This window comes from Procambarus clarkii, chromosome 23, assembly GCF_040958095.1.
Source record: "Procambarus clarkii isolate CNS0578487 chromosome 23, FALCON_Pclarkii_2.0, whole genome shotgun sequence".
NCBI classification, from domain to species: domain Eukaryota; kingdom Metazoa; phylum Arthropoda; class Malacostraca; order Decapoda; family Cambaridae; genus Procambarus; species Procambarus clarkii.
The window spans coordinates 31,457,982-31,483,635 of NC_091172.1; the positions used below are offsets into that span (position 1 = coordinate 31,457,982).

A 25,654-nucleotide genomic window follows, 5' to 3' on the forward strand; every position below is an offset into this window, starting at 1 on the left:
AGGTGTACCCAGCAACTAAAGCTCCTTGGGAACGAATATCGATGGATTTATTGACAAATTTTGCGGAAACAGAGAAAGGGAACAAACATTTGCTTGTAATGGTCGATAATTTTTCACGGTTTTGCGAACTAGTTCCTATCCCGAACAAAACAGCAGAAACCATAGCCAGCGCATTCCATGACCAAATAATTTGTAGATATAGTATGCCTAAAGTAATCCTTTCAGATAATGGACCAGAATTCAGTAATAGTATTCTAACTAGCTTGTGTGATTTATATAACATCAAAAAATGTAGCATCATGCCTTATCATCCGGCAAGTAATGGACTAGCTGAACGTACTAACAGGAAAGTGTTAGATGCCTTGAGAGTCACGTTGAATTTTGATAACAACAATTGGGATGATTTTATACCCTTAATTCAGTGTGCTATAAATTCTTCAATTAATGTTTCTACTGGTGACACACCTCACGCTATTCTTTATGGTACAGATAAGATCCTCCCTAATGAATTGATTAACGTACCTCCTACTCCCTTATATAACGTAGATGATTTTGTTCAAGTGAAGCGTAGACAAATGCAATTAGTATTCAAGAAAATACGAGAACAACTGTCCAAAGCAACAGCCGAGTTCACTCTAGCAAGGAATGCACGAGCTAAACCCAATAAAATAACTATTGGATCTGTAGTAATGATACTTAACCAACACAGGTCTGGTCCTATGTACAAGTTAACTAAGAAATTTTTGGGTCCATATAAGGTAATCGAGCTTATTAAAGGTAACAAATACAGACTTAAGAACTTGTTAACAGGAGAGTATATAAATGAACATTTAGACCACATGAAGTTAGCTAAAATGACTGTTGACGAGACTGATGAGGAAGATGACAATGAACTTACCCAGACAGATACTCCTACTCGGACACCACCTCCTGTGGTTGACAGACCACTTGATGTTCAGCAACCCCATACTAGCAATTATAATCTTAGATCTAGACCTCTCGTTTCAACCGTGCACTCACCACACGTCCATTGGCTAGATGTTAACGAGGATATCTCTCAAGATGATAGTTTGTCGCATGAAGTTTCACCTGTTCCGGACCTTCAGTCAGAGCCAGAGTTGTATAGTGCTCTGGATGAGCTAGGTGTAGATATCCGCAGAATTTATAATTGATTGCACTCTGTAGTTATTCTGTTTGTTTTGAAAAAAAAAAAAAAAAAAAACTCAATTGCAGTATTTCTACCACATGTGTCTTATTATTACCATTATATATAATGTATAGTTTTTCTCAACTTTATTTTGTTATGAATTAGATGCCATTGTCAAGTCTACTACCATTTGTATTTTTACAGTGCTTGTCATAAGAGTTATTATTGTTCTAGCAACCACATTGTGGCCAGTGAATCCTGACTGCTATCACGCAGATGTTAGTCTTCTTGATCCAGGTCTTGTATATGCTTGTAAATATATTGCACATTATATATATTGTACATTGGTCTTGTAAATATATTGTATATTTTGAAAAAAAAAAAGAGAAAAAAAAAAAAAAAATTATCTATCTTGAAATTCAATTGTGGTTGTTAGGTCAGAACTTTGTTCTATTAATGTAATAATTGTTTAATTTTGTATGGTTTTCAAGCACATGCCATTGACACATGTTAATAATTTTGTTTAGGCAATACCTTGGGTTGTATTGTTCATATCTGATCAGTAGACATACACATGTTCTTAATACTCTGATTTAATCAAAGAATTGTTACCATGATTTTCACCTATTATGATGAATTTTTTTTTTGGTGCATATATGCCGAGTTGTTAGTATTACGCACACCTGATCTTCTTTCAATGTTTTATTATGCAAATTTCACATGTAAGCCATTATTGAATGCCACCGAGGTCCTTTCAGTATCATTGTAACTATATAGCTAGCCAGAGCTTGTCGACAAGGGACGTCGACTTGGTAGCGTGTCCGAGCGGTGTTATACTCAAATTCTGTCAGTTGAAATGTAACCAATCACAGGCAAGTAGGCCTCTGACGTCATGCCAGACAGAGGAGCATCAAGCATGCTCCCAGCAGCCTCAGTTATCCTCACAGACCCAGAGTAGGTGGACCTCGGCTGGCCAGTTATACACCTGTTTGCCTCACTCAATAAATATATACAGAAGCGACTACTGTGTCTACATTCAACCCGAACAAGGCAAACGAATATGTCCAGTCAACACTTCCCGTGTCCAGTCAACACTTCCCGTGTCCAGTCAACTCTTCACGTGTCCAGTCAACAGTTTCTATGGCTATGGTAGAATCTTAGAATTATTCTAATTATTCTATCATCTTTATTAGAATTATATGTTCGTCCTCATCTTTATTAGAATTATTTTTTGTTTGCATTTTGATTTAATAGATATTGTGACTATTATGTGACTTGTTACTGTCTTACCTCTTGAATAGGTTGGTATATTGGTGGCTTCGTTTGTTGCAGGTTCGATCCCCGATGGCCCAGGTGGCTGAGCACCTGTTTTATTTTGTTCGCTGCAGCCTCGATCCTGTCAGCTCCTGGTCCTCATATCTCAGCTCCTTGTCCTCATATCCCAGCTCCTTGTCCTCATATCCCAGCTCCTTGTCCTCATATCCCATCTCCTTGTTATATTACAGCTCCTTATCTTCATATCCCAGCTCCTGGTCCTCATATCCCAGCTCCTGGTCCTCATATCCAAGCTCCTGGTCCTCATATCCCAGCTCCTGGTCCTCATATCCCAGTTCCTTATCTTCATATCCCAGCTCCTGGTCCTCATATCCCAGCTCCTGGTCCTCATATCCCAGCTCCTGGTCCTCATATCCCAGCTCCTTGTCCTCATATCCCAGTTCCTGGTCTTCATATCCCAGTTCCTGGTCCTCATATCACAGCTCCTGGTCCTCATATCACAGCTCCTGGTCCTCATATCCCAGCTCCTGGTCCTCATATCCCAGCTCCTGGTCCTCATATCCCAGCTCCTGGTCCTCATATCCTAGCTACTGGTCCTCATATCTCAGCTCCTTGTCCTCATATCTCAGCTCCTTGTCCTCATATCTCAGCTCCTTGTCCTCATATCCCAGCTCCTTGTTATATTACAGCTCCTTATCCTCATATCCCAGCTCCTGGTCCTCATATCCCAGCTCCTGGTCCTCATATCCCAGCTCCTGTTCCTCATATCCCAGCTCCTGGTCCTCATATCCCAGCTACTGGTCCTCATATCCCAGCTCCTTGTCCTCATATCCCAGCTCCTTGTCCTCATATCCCAGCTCCTGGTTCTCATATCCAAGCTCCTGATCCTCATATCCCAGCTCCTGGTCCTCATATCCAAGCTCCTGATCCTCATATCCCAGCTCCTGGTCCTCATATCCCAGCTCCTGGTCCTCATATCCAAGCTCCTGATCCTCATATCCCAGCTCCTGGTCCTCATATCCAAGCTCCTGATCCTCATATCCCAGCTCCTGGTCCTCATATCCCAGCTCCTGGTCCTCATATCCAAGCTCCTGATCCTCATATCCCAGCTCCTGGTCCTCATATCCAAGCTCCTGATCCTCATATCCCAGCTCCTGGTCCTCATATCCCAGCTCCTGGTCCTCATATCCAAGCTCCTGGTCCTCATATCCCAGCTCCTGGTCCTCATATCCCAGCTCCTGGTCCTCATATCCAAGCTCCTGATCCTCATATCCCAGCTCCTGGTCCTCATATCCAAGCTCCTGATCCTCATATCCCAGCTCCTGGTCCTCATATCCAAGCTCCTGATCCTCATATCCCAGCTCCTGGTCCTCATATCCCAGCTCCTGGTCCTCATATCCAAGCTCCTGATCCTCATATCCCAGCTCCTGGTCCTCATATCCCAGCTCCTGGTCCTCATATCCAAGCTCCTGATCCTCATATCCCAGCTCCTGGTCCTCATATCCAAGCTCCTGATCCTCATATCCCAGCTCCTGGTCCTCATATCCCAGCTCCTGGTCCTCATATCCAAGCTCCTGATCCTCATATCCCAGCTCCTGGTCCTCATATCCCAGCTCCTGGTCCTCATATCCAAGCTCCTGGTCCTCATATCCCAGCTCCTGGTCCTCATATCCCAGCTCCTGGTCCTCTCATGCCGTCCTGGCTGTGTGTAGCCATAATGATTATGTACACTACTTAGTATTCATCATAAATTACATTATAGGGTAATTTGTCCTCTCTTGATAATTATCTTACCTTGAATCTATTAATTCTTAGAAATTGATCCTTAGATGTATTATTGCTAGTAATAGATCCTTGGATCTATTAATTCTTAGTAATAGATCCTTAGATGTATTATTGCTAGTAATAGATCCTTGGATCTATTAGTGCTAGTAATAGACCATTGGATCTATTATTGCTAGTAATAGATGTTATTTAATATAGTTTTCTTATTTATTATAGTTGGTTTGTATTGTAGTGAGTAAAATGGACATACAATTACTTGATGGCGTTCAGCGAAGGATGCCAGGCATTAGAAGCCTTCAGTATGAAGCACTGGAGGGGGGGGGGGGTTGACAAAAATCAGTTGATTGATTGACAGTTGAGAGGCGGGCCCAAAGAGCCAGAGCTCAGCCCCCGCGAGTACAACTTGGTGAGTACTAGAGAGAGCATAAGAGTGTACTCAGGGGAAGAGTTAAGGGTGACACGAGGGAACTTTACAAGTGGATGAAGGGGTCAAACACAGGACACTAAACATAAGGTAATACATACATCAAGAGCAAGTGGAGCGTCACACCGTGGATATCATGATGATATCCAGACCAGGAGTCACAATAACGTGGCTCAAATATGTTGACCAGACCACACACTAGTAAGTGAGGAGACGACGATGTTTCGGTCCGTCCTGGACCATTCTCGAGTCGACTGTGATGAGGGATTGATTGATTGATGAATATTAAGCCACCCAAGAGGTGGCACGGGCATGGCCCGTAAGTGGAGGCCCTTTTGAACCATTACCAGTATCAATAGATGATACTGGAGATCTGTGGAGGGTGATGAGGGATTGATTGATTGATGAAGATTAAGCCACCCAAGAGGTGGCACGGGCATGAATAGCCCGTAATGTGTGATGAGGGAAGGAGGCGAGGCAATAGAGAGGTGAGGAGCAACAAATGTTCAAGGAAGTAAAAGCAAGGCCAATGATACGAGAGGTTAGGTGTAATAAAGGGGATAGTAATAGGAATAAGTCGCGTCTCTTCACTTTCTAGTGTGTGGTTTGCTCATCAAATTGTTAAGTTTAGATTGAGGAAAGACCTGGGTAAATACTGGTTTGGAAACAGTGGTTGTTGCTTCATGGAAGACGGGATCACTTGATAGTTTCAAGCGTAGGTTAGACATATATATGAGTGTGTTTGGCTGGGCATAAACAAAGCCGCTACGTATGGGACAAATTTCCTTCTCTATTTTCCTAAATTATTATGTACTTATGTGCTATTCTTACTTTATCAAGGAAAATCTCTCCTGTTATACAGCCTACATATAGGCCTAGTTTAATATATTTATAAAGACACCCGTTTTGCCTGTATGCTCTCTAATGGACGAATTACGCTGAGGAAACCATGCCATTGAAGGCACGGATATCGACCGTCTTATGTTTGGGCAGCGGGGGAGGAGATGGGGGGGGGGTGGTTGTATATGTGGTGGTGTCAACAGTGTTGGAGAGTGCCCTAATGTGCTGGTGCCAGGCCCTGGGTGTGGCACTGATGGCTGGGTGGCTACACCACTCACAGGATGGGTATGGGGTTCACTACCACTCACAGGATGGGTATGGGGTCCACTACCACTCACAGGATGGGTATGGGGCCCTCTACCACTCACAGGATGGGTATGGGGTCCACTACCACTCACAGGATGGGTATGGGGTCCACTACCACTCACAGGATGGGTATGGGGCCCACTACCACTCACAGGATGGGTATGGGGTCCACTACCACTCACAGGATGGGTATGGGGTCCACTACCACTCACAGGATGGGTATGCGGCCCACTACCACTCACAGGATGGGTATGGGGTCCACTACCACTCACAGGATGGGTATGGGGTCCACTACCACTCACAGGATGGGTATGGGGCCCACTACCACTCACAGGATGGGTATGGGGTCCACTACCACTCACAGGATGGGTATGGGGCCCACTACCACTCACAGGATGGGTATGGGGTCCACTACCACTCACAGGATGGGTATGGGGTCCACTACCACTCACAGGATGGGTATGGGGTCCACTACCACTCACAGGATGGGTATGGGCCGCATAATTAATGAACTAAACTTAATTTATGGCGAGTAATTGAAGAACATGAGATAGAAGAATATGTAGTGAATTATAGACGATTATGTAGCCATAAACGTAAGAACACAGGAGTACTCGTACACGCCGAGGGTATAATAACAGAAGCTATAAGAAGGCTTACAAACCTAACCTCGGCCTAACTATACACCAAATTTTAGTTTATAATGCCATTGATTTAAATTTGATGAAATCCCGATTTGGAATATGCACAGTATAGTTAACTTTTCGAAGTGTTCGGAGGAGTTAGTGGTGAACATGTCATTGTGGGGTGGGTGGCCGCTTGGACGAGCCGAGGCTGAGGACGGGTTGTTGAGGTGTTAAGACAGTCAGCAAGGGGCCTTGACACTCACCAAACACTCGGGGGAATACTTCCTCCGGTAGTGAGGACGTGTTGGGCTCCTGAGTGCCCGTCAGCCCGCGCCACACAGCTCCTCTACCACAGTGTATAGCAGTTGAGGAGCCAGCAGCATGGCCGCCTCTCTTAGTGAAGAGTGGCCAGTGAGGATAACCAGAGGGAGGTGGTGTAGGAATAGTGAGAACAGACTGTATGAGATGACACACTAACATTCATTATTCTCACTTACACATCTCTGTGTCTCAAGGCCGGGGCACGTGCGCCGGGCCCGAGTGCGCAGTCAGTCAGTCCTCCCGGGGCTGGGAATGTGGTGTGAGGGCCGCTCACATTCTTCTCTGCCAGTGTGGAACTCCTCGTCTTCTCCAGTCCTCCCCCTCTCCTAAATTATTTTTTTTTTAATTTTGCCCCGAGGGGCGAGTTTATTGGGCAGCGCCACTCATCCTGTGAGTGGACACACCGCCATAGCAGAATGTACAACACTCCCCAATAGGAAGAAAACCCGCTGGGTTGTTCATCCTGTCACTTGTACCCAGACACAGCTGGGACTTGCTTAACTGTCTCAAGTGAACAGCTCCTCAAACAAGAAGATTAACATTTATCAACCCTTAAAAGCTTACGTTATCTTGCGGGTGCAAAATGGGGAAATCTTTTAAGAACAGTATCAACATTTGACAAATAGTGTTTTCCTAACTCAAACAATGTGGGGTTTATTATTCTACACATATTTCCTAATGTCTCTCAGGTGTTCACATTCACGTAGATAGTGGTCAAGGCGGTGTCCATCACTCTCACCACAGATTCTGCAACTTCGCTGATCAACTGTTGTTTCCATTCCAAATCTCCATGGATATTTGTATCCAAGACGGATTCTCGCTATTACAGATTCTCTCCCTCGTCGTCCTCCTCTTCGGCCATACTGATTGGGATTGCCAGCTGCAACCATGTTGTATCATCGTACAGATTCACTGGTTTGTGCTTCTATCCTCCTTTCCTCAGTTACCTTGTCACGGTGATGTTGCCTGATAATACCTCTAATTTGTAGTTGAGTCTTGGGTATGAAGTATTCAATATGGTCTCCTTCAGCGCCTTCAGCAGCCAGCACATCTGCTCGTTCATTCCCACATATTCCAACATGGGAGGGGATCCACAGAAACTTGACGACTCTTCCCTGATTGGTAAGCACTCTCACAGCTCTCTTAATTTCAGCGACTATTGCAAGATTTTCTGCCTGATTTTTACTTAGGCTTTGCAGTGCTGCTTTTGAATCGGTGCAAATCACTGCACCATTAGTGTTCCGTTCAAGAAACCTTAACGCCATAACAATGGCAGTTAGCTCTGCTTGCGTTGAAGAGGCATAGTTCTCAATACGTGCTTTTTCTTCATTTCTGCGTTGGAAGGTATTATCCTTGATTACCGTGTATGCTGCACCAGCCCTGCCATTGATAGGATTAGTTGACCCGTCAGTGTAGATTTGATCTAATTCATCTCCGGTTTCTTTATAAATGTCCTCGAGATACTTGTGCCTCATTTCTTGTGGTATCATGTTGGATTTTTTCATTGCCATTTCATTGATGATGATCTTGCACGAGTCATCCTCCCAGGGAGGTAACCTCTCTACAGGCAGGAGCTCACGGACTTGCTCAAGCAGGTGAAGCTCTTCAAGGTAGCAGACTGCTCTGTGATGCCATTTTTTGCTTCTCCTGTTTCCCCCTGAAAGTAGCACAGAGCTCAGTTTTTTCTTGGCAATATCATTGTAATGGGGATCTCTGGCTATCCTAATTGCAAGCTTAGCATTCAGCTCCTGAATTCTGCTTTTAATACTGGGAAGGGACAACTCCTCTCGTAGATTAGACGTTTTGGCAGTTCTTGGGACTCCAAGAATGATTGTCATGGCTTCATTTTGAATGCTTTCAAGCCTTTTCATATCGCTTTGGGAGTAGGTGCACAGTACTGGTGCGGCATAGTCTATGACGGAGCGCACATAGGCTGTGTACATCATTTTGAGCACGGCAATAGAGGCTCCATGTCCATTCCAGGTCATAGCTTTCAGTGCCCTGAGTCGACTTTTGCATGTTCCTATGAGTTGATTGAGCTCCCCCTCTCCTATTTCCCACCCTCACCCACTCTCTCTCTCCTCTCCCTTTTATCCTCATCTCTCACTGCCCCTCTTCCCTCAGGGATAATAAGAGCTCTGCGTTGAGCCCGAAACTAGGCTGTTGTACTTAATATTCTCGAAAATTATGAACATTCTCTTAATAATCAAAATCTGCACTCTTGTGTGAACACAGGTCAGTGTGGTCTGAGTCCACTGCTGGGGGGGGGGGGGTCAACCCGCGCCCCGGGCTGACCCGGTCACTAGGTCCACCAGGACACAGCTGCCGAGTACCCCAGTCTGGCTATTATATAAACACGTGCACACACAGGAGGAGCCGGACCCATACATAGTGTTCAGCATCTACCTGGTAGAGCCGGGCAGGTCGCTCATACACCCGTCCTCTCACCAACCGCCTCGGCTCCACTTGTCTTAATTGACCAGTACGTCAAAATAGGTCGTGTCATGAAAAATTAAAGCACAGAAACATTGACGTTCTCTCTCTCTCTCTCTCTCTCTCTCTCTCTCTCTCTCTCTCTCTCTCTCTCTCTCTCTCTCTCTCTCTCTCTCTCTCTCTCTCTCTCTCTCTCTCTCACGCTTTGGACATGTATATGAGTGGGATTGGGTGGTTATAAATAGGAGCTGCCTCGTATGGGCCAATAGACCTTCTGCAGTTACCTTGTTCTTATGTTCTCTCCCCCCCTACTCTCTCTCTCTCTCTCTCTCTCTAGTGCTTGGTTCCTTCCTCTCTAGTTCCTGCCCCCAGTCCTGGTCCCAGCTCCTAGTCCTCACACACCTGTCTAGTGATACACAGGCAACTGGCTTGGTGCCTTCTCATAACTACTTACCCCTCGGCCTCGATAGGTTAGGTGGGTGGCTTGGGTTGGTACGTTCCTGGCCATGGAGAAACTATTGTAATTTTGAGCGAGTGTCAGACCCAGAGAATAGTTCGTGCAGGTAGGGGGGGGGGAAATTGGAGGATTTAGTCAGAAAGATTGGGACATGCAGCCACGGCTCTCTACTCTGTTGCTCTCTGCTCTATAGCTCCCATTACGAAAGACATAACACTAAGGTGAAATCCTCTTTTAGTATCGAGATATTTGATTGGTCTTCAGATTGGTCGGACAGGCAGCGAGAGAGAGTGAGAGAGAGAGAGAGAGAGAGAGAGAGAGAGAGAGAGAGAGAGAGAGAGAGAGAGAGAGAGAGAGAGAGAGAGAGAGAGAGAGAGAGAGAGAGAGAGAGAGAGGGGGGGGGGAGCACGAAGGAGGAAGAAGTGCCATTATCTTTCCCTCCCTCCCTTCCTGCACTAGGAAGTGTGGTGCAGGAAGGGAGTGAAAGAGAAAGGGGGGAAGAAAGGGGACTAGGTTGAGAAGGGAGGGATGGGAGAGTATGGGGCCACACACACAGCACGGTAGGATAAACAACGTCTCCAAACTAACTTTAATATGTTAATTACCAGAAAAAATCTCCCTCTGGACCTCCTCCTCCTCCTCGTCCTCCCCCTCCTCGTCTTCCTCCTCCTCCTCCTCCTCGTCTTCCTCCACTTCGTCGTCGGGGTCTCCTCCCACTTCCCTTCATAAAATGTTTCCCCCATCATTCATAACTCTTATATATATTTTGGGGGGATCTAATTTTAACCGTATTATAATAGGTGAGTAGTTAATGAGTGATGAGGTGAGTATGAGGGTGTGGCGCCTCACCTGTGAGGAAGGGGCTCCAGGACCTCACTCCTCAACACCACTAGGATCTTCAGCCAACTCCTCCTCCGAATAGACAGTACGTTTTAATACTAAATGTTATAACTACAATCTTGACTATTGGCATAGTACTGGCTGAAGAATCCTGACTATCGAACCATAGTACTGGTCCGTAAGTCTGGCTGTAGAGGTCCGTAAGTCTGGCTGTAGAGGTCCGTAAGTCTGGCTGTAGAGGCCCATAAGTCTGGCTGTAGAGGCCCGTAAGTCTGGCTGTAGAGGCCCATAAGTCTGGCTGTAGAGGCCCGTAAGTCTGGCTGTAGAGGGTTCGTCCCCCAGCCCGTCCTCCAAAGACCCAAAAGTGATTCCATGCACCCGCCCTCCCCCCCCCCCCCCCGCTGTTTATCATTGAAAACCGGTTTACACACGACTCACAACTGATGACGTCCGAACACTTCCGGAACAAGTGCTTCGCTGACGAATATTGTTCGAACCACAACGCTGTAAATGCTTCACCCACGTACTACAAATAATCGCCAACAGAACCTAAACACCTAACCTAACTTATGACTATATATGCACAATATGCCAATATATTATAATATTCATATATATTTGAGAAAAGTTCCGTTTTGAATGAACAGTATGTTAAAATTGATGACTTTGTCTTTGGGGTCGACCGATGGATGGTATGGACTTGGTCTGAGGAAGGGTTGCACATTCCACACATAATCACGCCCACATTGTATACAACATACACATGGCGCTCACTCCTTGTTTGATGATTAAAACATCTGAATGATGATGATTAATGTTTAGAATTCATGAATTAAAACACCTGAGTGATGGAAATGATTTCCAGATAAAACACCTGAGTGACGACGATTAATGTGTGACCTTGGCAACACCCGCTCACCTTGTGGCCGGGGCGCTGACACCCTGACCAAGGCCTCGGGCAAACAGGAAGGTGCTTGTGGCTTCAGGTGTTTGCTCCTGTGTGTGTGTGTGTGTACTCACCTATTTGTGCTTGCGGGGGTTGAGCTTCGGTCCCGCCTCACAACTGTCAATCAACAGGTGTACAGGTTCCTGAGCCTATTGGGCTCTATCATATCTACACTTGAAGCTGTGTATGGAGTCAGCTTCCACCACATCACTGCCTAATACATTCCATTTGTCAACCTCTCTAACATTAAACAAGTTTTTTCTAATATCTCTGTGGCTCATTTGGGCACTCAGTTCCCACCTATGTCCCCTAGTGCGTATGCCCCCCTGTGTTAAAGAGTCTTGTGTCTTTATCTACCCTATCACTTCCTTTGAGAATTTTGTACGTGGTGATCATGTCCCCCTAACTCTTCTGTCTTCCAACAACGCGAGGTTTAATTCCCGTAGTCTCTCCTCGTAGCTCATACCTCTCAGCTCGGGTACTAGTCTGGTGGCAAACCTTTGAACCTTTTCCAGTTTAGTCTTATGCTTGACTAGATATGGACTCCATGCTGGGGCTGCATACTTCAGGATTGGTCTGACATAGGTGGTATACAAAGTTCTGAATGATTCCTTACACAAGTTTCTAAATGCCGTTCTTATGTTGGCTAACCTGGCATATGCTGCTGATGTTATCCTCTTGATATGGGCTTCAGGGGACAGGTCTGGCGTGATATCAACCCCAAAGTCTTTCTCTCTCTCTGACTCTTGAAGAATTTCATCTCCCAAATGATATCTAGTATCTGGCCTCCTGCTCCCGTCACCTATCTTATGGCCTCCTGCTCCCGACACCTATCTTCATTACATTACATTTGTTTGGGTTAAACTGTAACAACCATTTGTTCGACCATTCCTTCAGTCTGTCTAGGTCCTCTTGAAGCCTCAAGCAGTCGTCCTCTTTCTTAATCCTTCTCATAATTTTGGCGTCGTCAGCAAACATTGAGAGGAATGAGTCTATACCCTCCGGGAGATCATTTACGTATATCAGAAACAGGATAGGTCCGAGTACAGAGCCCTGTGGGACTCTACTGGTGACTTCACGCCAATCTGAGGTCTCACCCCTCACTGTAACTCTCTGCTTCCTATTGCTTAGGTACTCCCTTATCCACTGGAGCACCTTACCAGTTACTCCTGCCTGTCTCTCCAGCTTATGTACCAGCCTCTTATGGGGTACTGTGTCAAAGGCTTTCCGACAGTTTAAAAAATGCAGTCTGCTCAGCCTTCTCTTTCTTGCTTAATCTTTGTCACCTGGTCGTACAATTCTATTAAGCCTGTAAGGCAAGATTTACCCTCCCTGAACCCATGTTGATGGGTTGTCACGAAGTCCCTACTCTCCAGATGTGTTACTAGATTTTTTCTCACAATCTTCTCCATCACCTTACATGGTATACAAGTTAAGGACACTGGCCTGTAGTTCAGTGCCTCTTGTCTGTCCCCCTTTTTGTATATTGGGACCACATTCGCCGTCTTCCATTTTTCTGGTAGGTCTCCCGTCTCCAGTGACCAAATATACACTATGTAGAGTGGCAAGCAAAGTGACTCTGCACACGCTTTCAATATCCATGGTGAGATCCTGTCTGGACCAACAGCCTTTCTCACATCCAGATCCAACAAGTATCTCCTGACCTCATCTCTCATAATTTCGAACTCTTCCAAGGCCGCCAGGTTTACTGCCCCCTCTCTTAGTGCAGTGGCCTCACTTTGTTCTATTGTGAAGATCTCCTGGAACCTCTTGTTGAGTTTTTCACACACCTCTTTGTCATTCTCTGTATACCTGTCCTTGTCTGTTCTAAGTTTCATCACCTGTTCTTTCAATGTTGTTTTCCTCCTGATGTGACTGTGGAGTAACTTTGGTTCAGTCTTGGCTTTGTTTGCTATATCCTTTTCATAATTTTTCTCTGCTTCTCTTCTCACCCTGACATACTCATTCCTGGTTCTCTGGTATCTCTCTCTGCTTTCTGGTGTTCTATTATTTCGGAGTTCCTCCACGCCCTTCTGTTCAGTTTCTTTCCTTCCATACATGCCCTATTAAACCACGGATTCTTCTTTTGCTTCTCGGATTTTTCCTTTTGGGCCGGGATGAACCTGTTTACTGCCTCCTGACACTTTTGGGTGACATAGTCCATCCTGTCTTGTACAGACTTATCTCTGAGGTCTGTGTCCCATGGTATATCCTTTAGGAAACGTCTCATCTCCTCATAATTCCCCTTTCGGTATGCCAGCCTTTGTTTCCTAGTTCTTTTTGGGGGGAGATAACTCCTAGCTCTACCAGGTACACAAAGCTCAATACACTATGATCACTCATTCCCAAGGGTGCTTCCAACTTAACTTCCCTTATATCCCATTCATTTAGGGTAAATATCAGATCAAGCATGGATGGTTCATCTTCTCCTCTCATTCTTGTCGGTCCCTTGATGTGTTGGCTTAGAAAGTTTCTTGTTAACGCATCCTGCAGCTTAGCTCTCCATGTATCTGGTCTTCCATGTGGGTCTCTGTTCTCCCAGTCTATCTTCCCGTGGTTGAAGTCTCTCATGATTAATAGTCCTTTAAAATTATGAATAGTATTTGCTTCCACAACCTGCTCCTTAAGTGCATTCCATTTTTCCTCTACCTTCACGCTAAAAGAAAACTTCCTAACATCCCTGTGACTCATCTGAGTTTCCAGCTTCCACCCATGTCCCCTCGTTCTGTTACTATTCCGTGTGAACATTTCGTCTATGTCCATTCTGTCAATCCCTCTAAGTATTTTATACTTTATACATGTCCCGCCCTCTCCCTTCTTCTTTCTAGTGTCGTAAGGCACAGTTCCTTCAGGTGCTCCTCATACCCCATCCCTCGTAACTCTGGGACGAGTCTCGTTACAAACCTCTGAACCTTTTCCAGTTTCCTTATATGCTTCTTTAGATGGGGACTCCATGATGAGACTCTGCCTCATCATGGAGTCTCATAATAAGACTGGCCTCACGTAGGCAGTGTAAAGCACCCTAAAAGCCTCCTTACTTTGGTTTCTGAATGATCTAACTTTTGCCAGTGTAGAGTACGCTGCTGTTGTTATCCTATTTCTATGTGCTTCAGGAGATAGATTAGGTGATACGTCCATACCAGGTCTCTTTCTCGCGTCGTCACAGGTAGGCAGTTCCCCTTTATTGTGTACTGTCCCTTTGGTCTCCAATCACCTAGTCCCATTTCCATAACTTTACATTTGCTCGTGTTGAACTCCAGTAGCCATTTCTCTGACCATCTCTGCAACCTGTTTAAGTCCTCTTGGAGGACCCTGAAATCCTCATCTGTCACAACTCTTCTCATCAGTTTTGCATCATCCGCGAACATCGACATGTGGGACTCTACTCTTGTAAACATGTCGTTAACATATATTAGAAATAGAATTGGTCCCAGCACCGATCCTTGAGGTACTCCACTTGTTACTGTTCGCCAGTCTGACTTTCCGCCCCTTACCATTACCCTCTGGCTCCTTCCTGTTAGGTAGTTCCTCACCCATGCTAGGGCCTTTCCGCTTACTCCTGCCTGCCTCTTAAGTTTGTATAGCAGTCTCATGTGCGGTACTGTATCAAAGGCCTTTTGGCAGTCAAGAAATATGCAGTCTACCCAGCCTTCTATGTCCTGCCTTATCCTTATTACTTTATCATAGAAGTCTAAAAGGTTTGTTAGGCATGATTTCCCTGTCCAGAACCCATGTTGGTGCTTGTTTACAAACCCAATGCACTCCAGGTGCTCAACAAATCTTAGCCTAATTATTCTTTCCAGTATTTTACAGGGGATGCTTGTCAGCGATACGGGTCTGTAGTTAAGTGCCTCCTCCCTATCGCCTTTCTTAAAAATCGGTACGACATTTGCCTCCTTCCAGCAACTGAACAGGCCCTCACTGTGTGCCCTGACCCCTCCCCCGACATAAGTGACTCATTAAAGATCATTGCCAGAGGCACGCTGAGAGCCTACGCTGCCTCTTTTAGTATCCACGGTGATACTTTGTCTGGTCCAACCGCTTTAGTTGCATCCAGTGTTGTCAACTGTTTCATTACCTCCCCTGCTGTCACCTCTATATCTGATAGTCTTTCATCTAGGTAATCTCTTCTAACTATGGGAGCTGCTCAGGCTCGGTTGTGAACACTCCATGGAAACTGGCATTCAGTACCTCGCAGATTTCCTTGACACTTTCTATATATGCCCCTTCTGTTTTCCTCAGTCTTGTCACTTGGTCATTTATCAATATCTTCCTTCTTATATGGCTATGTAGTAATTTAGGTTGCTTTTTCGCTTTGATTGCAATATCATTCTCATAATTTCTTTCCGACACTTGTCTTATGTTAATGTAATCGTTCCTAGCTCTGTTACATCTAACATGTGTGTGAGTGTGTGTGTGTGTTTGCGAATGTATGACAGCATGAATTAATTGTCTATTACATACCAAATGACCCTTTCACCCCAATATTTGTAATTGGCTTAGCAATTAATTGTATTAAAGCTTCTAGTGACGGTTTTGATGTCCAATAAACGCTCTTTATCTCTCTCCCTGAGTGCCCTGACCCTCCCTGCCCTCTTTGTGTGCCCTGACCCTCCCTGACCCTCACTGTGTGCCCTGACCCTCCCTGACCCTCACTGTGTGCCCTGACCCTCCCTGACCCTCACTGTGTGCCCTGGCCCTCACTGTGTGCCCTGACCCTCACTGTGTGCCCTGACCCTCTCTGTGTGCCCTGACCCTCACTGTGTGCCCTGACCCTCACTGTGTGCCCTGACCCTCACTGTGTGCCCTGACCCTCACTGTGTGCCCTGACCCTCACTGTGTGCCCTGACCCTCACTGTGTGCCCTGACCCTCACTGTGTGCCCTGACCCTCACTGTGTGCCCTGGCCCTCACTGTGTGCCCTGACCCTCCCTGACCCTCACTGTGTGCCCTGGCCCTCACTGTGTGCCCTGACCCTCACTGTGTGCCCTGACCCTCACTGTGTGCCCTGACCCTCACTGTGTGCCCTGACCCTCACTGTGTGCCCTGACCCTCACTGTGTGCCCTGACCCTCCCTGACCCTCACTGTGTGCCCTGGCCCTCACTGTGTGCCCTGACCCTCCCTGACCCTCACTGTGTGCCCTGGCCCTCACTGTGTGCCCTGGCCCTCACTGTGTGCCCTGACCCTCCCTGACCCTCACTGTGTGCCCTGGCCCTCACTGTGTGCCCTGACCCTCACTGTGAGCCCTGACCCTCACCGTGTGCCCTGACCCTCACTGTGTGCCCTGACCCTCCCTGACCCTCACTGTGTGCCCTGACCCTCCCTGACCGTCACTGTGTGCCCTGGCCCTCACTGTGTGCCCTGACCCTCACTGTGTGCCCTGGCCCTCACTGTGTGCCCTGACCCTCACTGTGTGCCCTGGCCCTCACTGTGTGCCCTGACCCTCCCTGACCCTCACTGTGTGCCCTGACCCTCCCTGACCCTCACTGTGTGCCCTGACCCTCCCTGACCCTCACTGTGTGCCCTGACCCTCACTGTGTGCCCTGGCCCTCACTGTGTGCCCTGACCCTCACTGTGTGCCCTGGCCCTCACTGTGTGCCCTGACCCTCACTGTGTGCCCTGGCCCTCACTGTGTGCCCTGACCCTCCCTGACCCTCACTGTGTGCCCTGACCCTCCCTGACCCTCACTGTGTGCCCTGACCCTCCCTGACCCTCACTGTGTGCCCTGACCCTCCCTGACCCTCACTGTGTGCCCTGACCCTCACTGTGTGCCCTGACCCTCACTGTGTGCCCTGGCCCTCACTGTGTGCCCTGACCCTCACTGTGTGCCCTGACCCTCCCTGACCCTCACTGTGTGCCCTGGCCCTCACTGTGTGCCCTGACCCTCACTGTGTGCCCTGACCCTCACTGTGTGCCCTGAGTGACACTGCAGGTTAGTGTCACTCTCCTAATGAGTGACACTATGAATTTAACACTAGCGGTTACAGTGTCACATTTCCGGTACTGTTTATCTTGTTATCAGTCTGACCTTGGCCACGCCTCCTTCCTCTCACACTTTCTCCGTCTCCTCCTTCTACTTCTCCTTCTCCTTCTTCTCCTCCTTCTCCTCCTCCTCCTCCTCCTTCTTCTCCTCCTCCTCATCTTTACCATGGTCGTCCCCTACACACACTACCACAACCACCTGCCTTATTCTCAAAGATTATACACAGATCTAATACATTAGTGCAGTGTGCCCTGTAATGTACTCCAGTGGTGAGTACCGTCACTCCCCGGGGAGTAAGCGCCAAGATGTACTCTAGCAGTAACGTTTTGTTGGCCGCTGGTTGAGGGTGCTGCAGGAGCGCCTGTACGGGTAAAGGAGCGGTATACGCCGGCAGCATAAGGGTCAGTATCCCTCAGGTGGAGCCTGTTGCTCCCTGGGACGCCCCGGCACGTGTTCACTACGGGCCAACTTGTGTCTTGTATACTGAGGTATTATGGCTCTTTATCGCTTACCCGCCCACTCCTGCCAGTAGGTGGGGGGGGGGGGGAGGTGTTGATGGTGGGAGGGGGGTAAGAGAGAGGGAGGCAAACGCAGGGTAGGTGAGAGAGGGAGGGAGTGAAGGGAAGAAATATTTTTTTTCCACAAAAACATACAATTGTTGCCCGTAGCTTCGGGGCCTGTGTCTAGACTCCTGGGGTGGGGGTGGGGGTGTTCCCTCCTGGGGTGGTGGTGGGGGGAGGGGGGGTGTACACCTGGGGTGGGGGTAGGGGGATGTACACCTGGGGTGGGGGTGGGGTGTGGGGGGTGTCCCCACCTGGGGTGGGGGTAGGGCGTAGGGGGTGTACACCTGGGGTGGGGGGTGTCCCCACGTGGGGGGGGGGGGTGGAGGTAGGGGGGGTGTACACCTGGGGTCGGGGTGCAGGGTGAACACCACTGAACCCCCCTGAACACCACTGAACACCACTGAACCCCCTGAACACCACTGAACCCCCCTGAACACCACTGAACACCACTGAACACCACTGAACACCGCTGAACACCACTGAACCCCCCTGAACACCACTGAACACCACTGAACACCACTGAACCCCCTGAACACCACTGAACCCCCCTGAACACCACTGAACACCACGAACCCCGCTGAACACCACTGAATCCCGCTGAACACTACTGAACCCCGCTGAACACCACTGAACACCGCTGAACACCACTGAACCCCCCTGAACACCACTGAACACCACTGAACACCACTGAACACCGCTGAACACCACTGAACCCCCCTGAACACCACTGAACACCACTGAACCCCCCTGAACACCACTGAACACCACTGAACACCACTGAACCCCGCTGAACACCACTGAACCCCGCTGAACACCACTGAACCCCGCTAAACACCACTGAACCCCGCTGAACACCACTGAACCCCGCTGAACCCCGCTGAACACCACTGAACCCCACTGAACACCACTGAACACCGCTGAACACCACTGAACCCCACTGAACACCGCTGAACACCGCTGAACACCACTGAACACCGCTGAACACCACTGAACCCCGCTGAACACCACTGAACACCGCTGAACACCACTGAACCCCACTGAACACCACTGAACACCGCTGAACACCACTGAACCCCGCTGAACACCACTGAACCCCACTGAACACCACTGAACACCGCTGAACACCACTGAACACCACTGAACACCGCTGAACACCACTGAACCCCGCTGAACACCACTGAACACCACTAAACCCCGCTGAACTCCGCTGAACCCCACTGAACACCACTGAACCCCGCTGAACATCACTGATCCCCGCTGAACACCACTGAACCCTGCTGAACATCACTGATCCCCGCTGAACATCACTGATCCCCGCTGAACATCACTGATCCCCGCTGAACACCACTGAACCCCGCTGAACATCACTGATCCCCGCTGAACCCCGCTGAACACCACTGAACATCACTGAACCGTGCTGAACCCCGCTGAACACCACTGAACCCTGCTGAACCCCACTGAACCCGACTGAACCCCACTGAACCCCGCTGAACACCACTGAACCCCGCTGAACACCACTGAACACCACTGAACACCACTGAACCCCGCTGAACATCACTGAACCCCGCTGAACACCACTGAACATCACTAAACCCCGCTGAACACCACTGAACCCCGCTGAACACCACTGAACACCACTGAACACCACTGCACCCCGCTGTACATCACATACCTGAACTTACCCACTGTGCAAATATCCCTGGCGGTGGGACCCCATACTAGGAAAAATTCGTTTCAATGGATGATATTCTTTCCTATTGTTGGTGTTGTGGCAGCGGTGGTGTGCCCTAACCCAGCCCGGCACTCCCTTGCACTCCCTGGCACTCCCCAGTGGCACTCCCCAGTGGCACTCTCCAGTGGCACCTCCCGAAGGAAGCTCCGCATTTACTTATTCTCTTTTGACGAAGTTGACTACTTGACAGTCCTTGTCCAGGATTTGGTATGTCTTTACCATTATTCCTATTGCTTTTGGACATCCGTCCTACCTGTTTCCCTTGCTGGGAGTACCGGTTGTGCCTTCACGTTGGAAGTGATCTTGGACGTGGCACCGGGGTGGGTTAAGGATATTCCTAAATAAACAGCGGGTAAGTTTGAGTGGGGTCAAGCTCCAGTGGGGTCAAGCTTCAGTGGGGTCAAGCTCTAGTGGGGTCAAGCTCTAGTGGGGTCAAGCTTTAGTGGGGTCAAGCTCTAATGGGCCACTGTTACACTGCTCTATAGGGCACTGCAGTGTAAGTCATCAAGGGAGCATGATAGTCATTATAAAATATGAAAGTATACAACACAACTAACAACACAAGCTACAACATGACCTACAACACAAGGTACAACAGGAGCAACAACACAAGCTACAACATAACCTACAACACAAGGTACAACAGGAGCAACAACACAAGGTACAACATGACCTACAACACAAGGTACAACATGACCTACAACACAAGGAACAACACAAGGTACAACATGACCTACAACACAAGGAACAACACAAGGTACAACATGACCTACAACACAAGGAACAACACAAGGTACAACATGACCTACAACACAAGGAACAACACAAGGTACAACATGACCTACAACACAAGGTACAACATGACCTACAACACAAGGTACAACACGACCTACAACACAAGGTACAACACGACCTACAACACAAGGTACAACATGACCTACAACACAAGGTACAACATGACCTACAACACAAGGTACAACAGGAGCAACAACACAAGGTACAACACGACCTACAACACAAGGTACAACATGACCTACAACACAAGGTACAACATGACCTACAACACAAGGTACAACATGACCTACAACACAAGGTACAACAGGAGCAACAACACAAGGTACAACACGACCTACAACACAAGGTACAACATGACCTACAACACAAGGAACAACACAAGGTACAACATGACCTACAACACAAGGAACAACACAAGGTACAACATGACCTACAACACAAGGAACAACACAAGGTACAACACGACCTACAACACAAGGTACAACATGACCTACAACACAAGGAACAACACAAGGTACAACACGACCTACAACACAAGGTACAACATGACCTACAACACAAGGAACAACACAAGGTACAACATGACCTACAACACAAGGAACAACACAAGGTACAACATGACCTACAACACAAGGTACAACATGACCTACAACACAAGGAACAACACAAGGTACAACACGACCTACAACACAAGGTACAACATGACCTACAACACAAGGTACAACATGACCTACAACACAAGGTACAACAGGAGCAACAACACAAGGTACAACACGACCTACAACACAAGGTACAACATGACCTACAACACAAGGTACAACATGACCTACAACACAAGGAACAACACAAGGTACAACACGACCTACAACACAAGGAACAACACAAGGTACAACATGACCTACAACACAAGGAACAACACAAGGTACAACATGACCTACAACACAAGGAACAACACAAGGTACAACATGACCTACAACACAAGGAACAACACAAGGTACAACATGACCTACAACACAAGGAACAACACAAGGTACAACATGACCTACAACACAAGGAACAACACAAGGTACAACATGACCTACAACACAAGGAACAACACAAGGTACAACATGACCTACAACACAAGGTACAACATGACCTACAACACAAGGTACAACACGACCTACAACACAAGGTACAACACGACCTACAACACAAGGTACAACATGACCTACAACACAAGGTACAACATGACCTACAACACAAGGTACAACAGGAGCAACAACACAAGGTACAACACGACCTACAACACAAGGTACAACATGACCTACAACACAAGGTACAACATGACCTACAACACAAGGAACAACACAAGGTACAACACGACCTACAACACAAGGTACAACAGGAGCAACAACACAAGGTACAACACGACCTACAACACAAGGTACAACATGACCTACAACACAAGGTACAACATGACCTACAACACAAGGTACAACATGACCTACAACACAAGGAACAACACAAGGTACAACACGACCTACAACACAAGGTACAACATGACCTACAACACAAGGTACAACATGACCTACAACACGACCTACAACACAAGGTACAACACGACCTACAACACAAGGTACAACAGGAACAACAACAACAATAACAACAACACTGACCTGTCACAATTATACACTACCAGTAATTATACAACCTGACCGTCTCTTCCCTGAAGAACTTAACCCCTTTATTATGCATTAAGAAATTGAAGTAAGGTTCCCGGGCAAGACATTACTGCCGGTACGTTAACACGCGGGAGATCCCTACGATAACACTTGTGCTCTCTCCCTCCCCCTCCTCTCGTGCCTCCTGCGTGTCCCCCTACGTGCTCCCTTCGTGCCTCCTGCGTGTCCCCTACGTGCTCCCTTCGTGCCTCCTGCGTGTCCCCCTACGTGCTCCCTTCGTGCCTCCTGCGTGTCCCCCTAAGTGCTCCCTTCGTGCCTCCTGCGTGTCCCCTACGTGCTCCCTTCGTGCCTCCTGCGTGTCCCCTACGTGCTCCCTTCGTGCCTCCTGCGTGTCCCCTACGTGCTCCCTGCGTGGCCACACAGCCACCCGGGGGGAGGGGGCACCCTCCGTGTGGCCAGGGGGTGTGTGGCTGGGGTGTGTGACTTGGGTGTGTGGCTGGGGTGTGTGGCTGGGGTGTGGCTGGGGTGTGTGGCTGGGGTGTGTGGCTGGGGTGTGGCTGGTGGTGTGTGGCTGGTGGTGTGTGGCTGGGGTGTGGCTGGGGTTGTGGAGTCTGTTGAACAACGTAGAAGACGGGAAAGAAATAACGTCACTGATAAAAGATAATACACACCCCTTTCCTCTCCGCCCCACCACCCCCCTCCTCTCTCATCTACCCCCTCCCCCACCACCACCACCACCCCTCCTCTCTCATCTACCCCCTCTCCCACCACCACCACCACCCCTCCTCTCTCATCTACCCCCTCCCCACCACCTCCACCACCCCTCCTCTCTCATCTACCCCCTCCCCACCACCCCTCCTCTCTCATCTACCCCCTCCCCACCACCCCTCCTCTCTCATCTACCCCCTCCTCCACCACCACCACCACCCCTCCTCTCTCATCTACCCTCTCCCCCACCACCACCACCCCTCCTCTCTTATCTACTCCCCCCCCCTCCCCCACACACAGTCATCGCTACATAATACATAATTGTAACTGATGCGCCCAAGTTACTCACTGAGCAGGAACGCATTAGAGGCGTGGGTGCTCTCTCTCTCTCTCTCTCTCTCTCTCTCTCTCTCTCTCTCTCTCTCTCTCTCTCTCTCTCTCTCTCTCTCTCTCTCTCTCTCTCTCTCTCTCTTACACACACATATTGAAACAGGGAACATTGGTTCCTAATTCCAGAAAATAGTGAAGTGTAGCCAGCAGTTGGACCAATGAAATTGTCTAGTGATTTACAACATCGAACCCTGTTGATCTATGCTCCTGAATATGCCTGCCTCACTGTTTCCCTGTCTGTCTGTCTGTCTGACTAATCGTTCATTTGATTTTTCCATCTACTTGTATTTATCTGTCTATGTGTTTTTAATTGTGTACGTGTGTAACTGATGTCATAGTGATCAGGCCATCTGTCTGTCTATGGTCGGAGAGCATCATAACATTGTTGTAACTGTGGTTAACAGTGAATGTTCCCTACTCTTGGGACCCGCCCTAAGGGGGGCCTATTATCCTATTTTAAAATGTTGTTTAATATCAACCAGACTTTTTTTTAGCAGTTGTATATAAGAAGGGCTGCAACTGTTCTACGTTTCAGTACCGCAGCCTAAAAAGAGAGGGAGGGAGTTTTTTGTTTTCAACGAATTATACACATTTTCAATAATACTCTGCAACCACAATTATCAAATGAAATCATTTCTATGACACTCATCTTTGAAAATTTTTGACATTAGCATATAGTAAAGGATTTTTATCAAAAGGGTTATCCAAAATATGTTTAGTTTTACTAATATAAGTAGTCAAAGTTCCACAAAGAAATATATGCCAATATATCATGTTTGCAAATATTTATAAAATCATTAAATAAAATTAGGAAAAAGGTGTTTTAGAAATGTTGTAGAGACGTCAGCACACATATAAGGTGTAAATTTCATGTAAATTTAAAAAAAAATATTAAAGAGTAGAGTTAATTTTATTACTTGACAATAAATAAGATCAAACATTCTGCCACCTGTGGTTGACGTTGACTTCAACCAATTTCCTCCAAAATTTGCACCTTTACAGATAGACTAACGTTCTGTAAGGTGTATAAGTTTCATGCAAATCAGCTGATAAAAAAATATGAGAAAAAAATCGAGAAAAACAAATTTAAGTTTTTTTTTTGTTTGAAATTTTTTTGGGCATAAAACTAAATATTAAAATACTTTATTATATGCTATTGTGATAGCTGAGAGTCATAGACATGATTTCAGTTGTCACTTGTGTTCCATGTTAATTTTTTACCATTTTGGGAAAATTTTGACATATAATTCAATAATTTTTTCTCCCTTCCTATTTATGCTACGATGCTGAGACTTGGACCAGTTCAACCCAATTATATATACAACTAGACAACAAAATTTGATTGAAATCGAACCAGTTTTCATTTATTGCATATTTTTTGCATACCACCCCTCCTCCTTCCCCCCCTCCTCCACCACCACCACCCCTCCTCTCTCATCTACCCGTCCCCCACCACCACCCCTCCTCCTTAACGCACACATAAATACCAATAAGTCATCTATCAGATCAGATCAAGCTTATCTATCAGATCAAGTCGTGTATCAGATAAGTCGACAGCGGGTCTATCAGCAGACAATGAGAGGTGAGGTGTATGGGAGCACCCCGTGACCAGGTCAGACCAGGTCAAGTGTATCACGGGTAATGATAGTTGGTGAGACGTGTGACGCCCTCACTACTCCTCTTGTGGTTACCAGTGTAGAGCAAGAGACACTTCGGCTTGTGAAAGTTGTATACAGGATGGAGGACTGAGAGTGAGGACACTGGGGAGAGGACTGCCTGGTGGGCTCTGGTGCCAAGATGTGTGAGGACACTACACCAACACTCACATGTAGAGTGAAGGTCACACACACACACACGCACACACACACACACACACACACACACACACACTGCTGTTTTCTTATCCTTGACACGTACAGCACCAATTATGTGTGCCTTAAATAGGGATCCATGGTTGGAATACCTCATGTAAGTAACTTCTTAAGAAGCCAATGTTTATACTCCGACCCCGCCCCCCACCCCACCCCTTGTGGGCTAATGGTATCTGTCTCATGTTCTAATGGGCTGACTGCCCCTTTAACCTCTTCATCTAATTTCCCCTAATTGTTATTTATTCCTCCGGTAGGGAGTTGAGGTCACTTAAGGATTACTTAACTGTCTGGAGCTTATGAGCTCATTCATTACCCCTCTAAAGTGAATTTTAAGTGGTTAAGGATTATTTGAGGTGAATGAGTCACTACACTTACCTCTAGAAAGTGGATTCATGTTGTCAGGGAGAAGGTTCAGACCCATTTTTCCTCGTCTCACTTCCAGTCCCTGAGCCGGAAATATTAGTGTCAACACTAAGTCACAATCCAGAGTTGTGACGGCAACGTTAATGTTTACTTAATTGTATGGTGTTGTTAGATGGTAACTGCTC

The 25,654-nt window shown here is 47.3% G+C and overlaps 2 protein-coding genes across 14 annotated transcripts in view; both read left to right on the forward strand.

Moving 5' to 3' along the window:
* The window catches only part of LOC123763970 (metabotropic glutamate receptor 5), a 316,966-nt gene that overhangs the window by 13,094 nt on the left and 278,218 nt on the right, over nt 1-25,654 (forward strand). The window lies entirely within an intron of this gene.
* Nucleotides 19,688-22,118, forward strand: LOC123763885 (involucrin-like). The gene is made up of 2 exons (XM_045751190.2): nt 19,688-19,885; nt 20,244-22,118. The coding sequence occupies exons 1-2, from the start codon at nt 19,688-19,690 to the stop codon at nt 22,116-22,118; spliced, it is 2,073 nt and encodes a 690-aa protein (XP_045607146.2).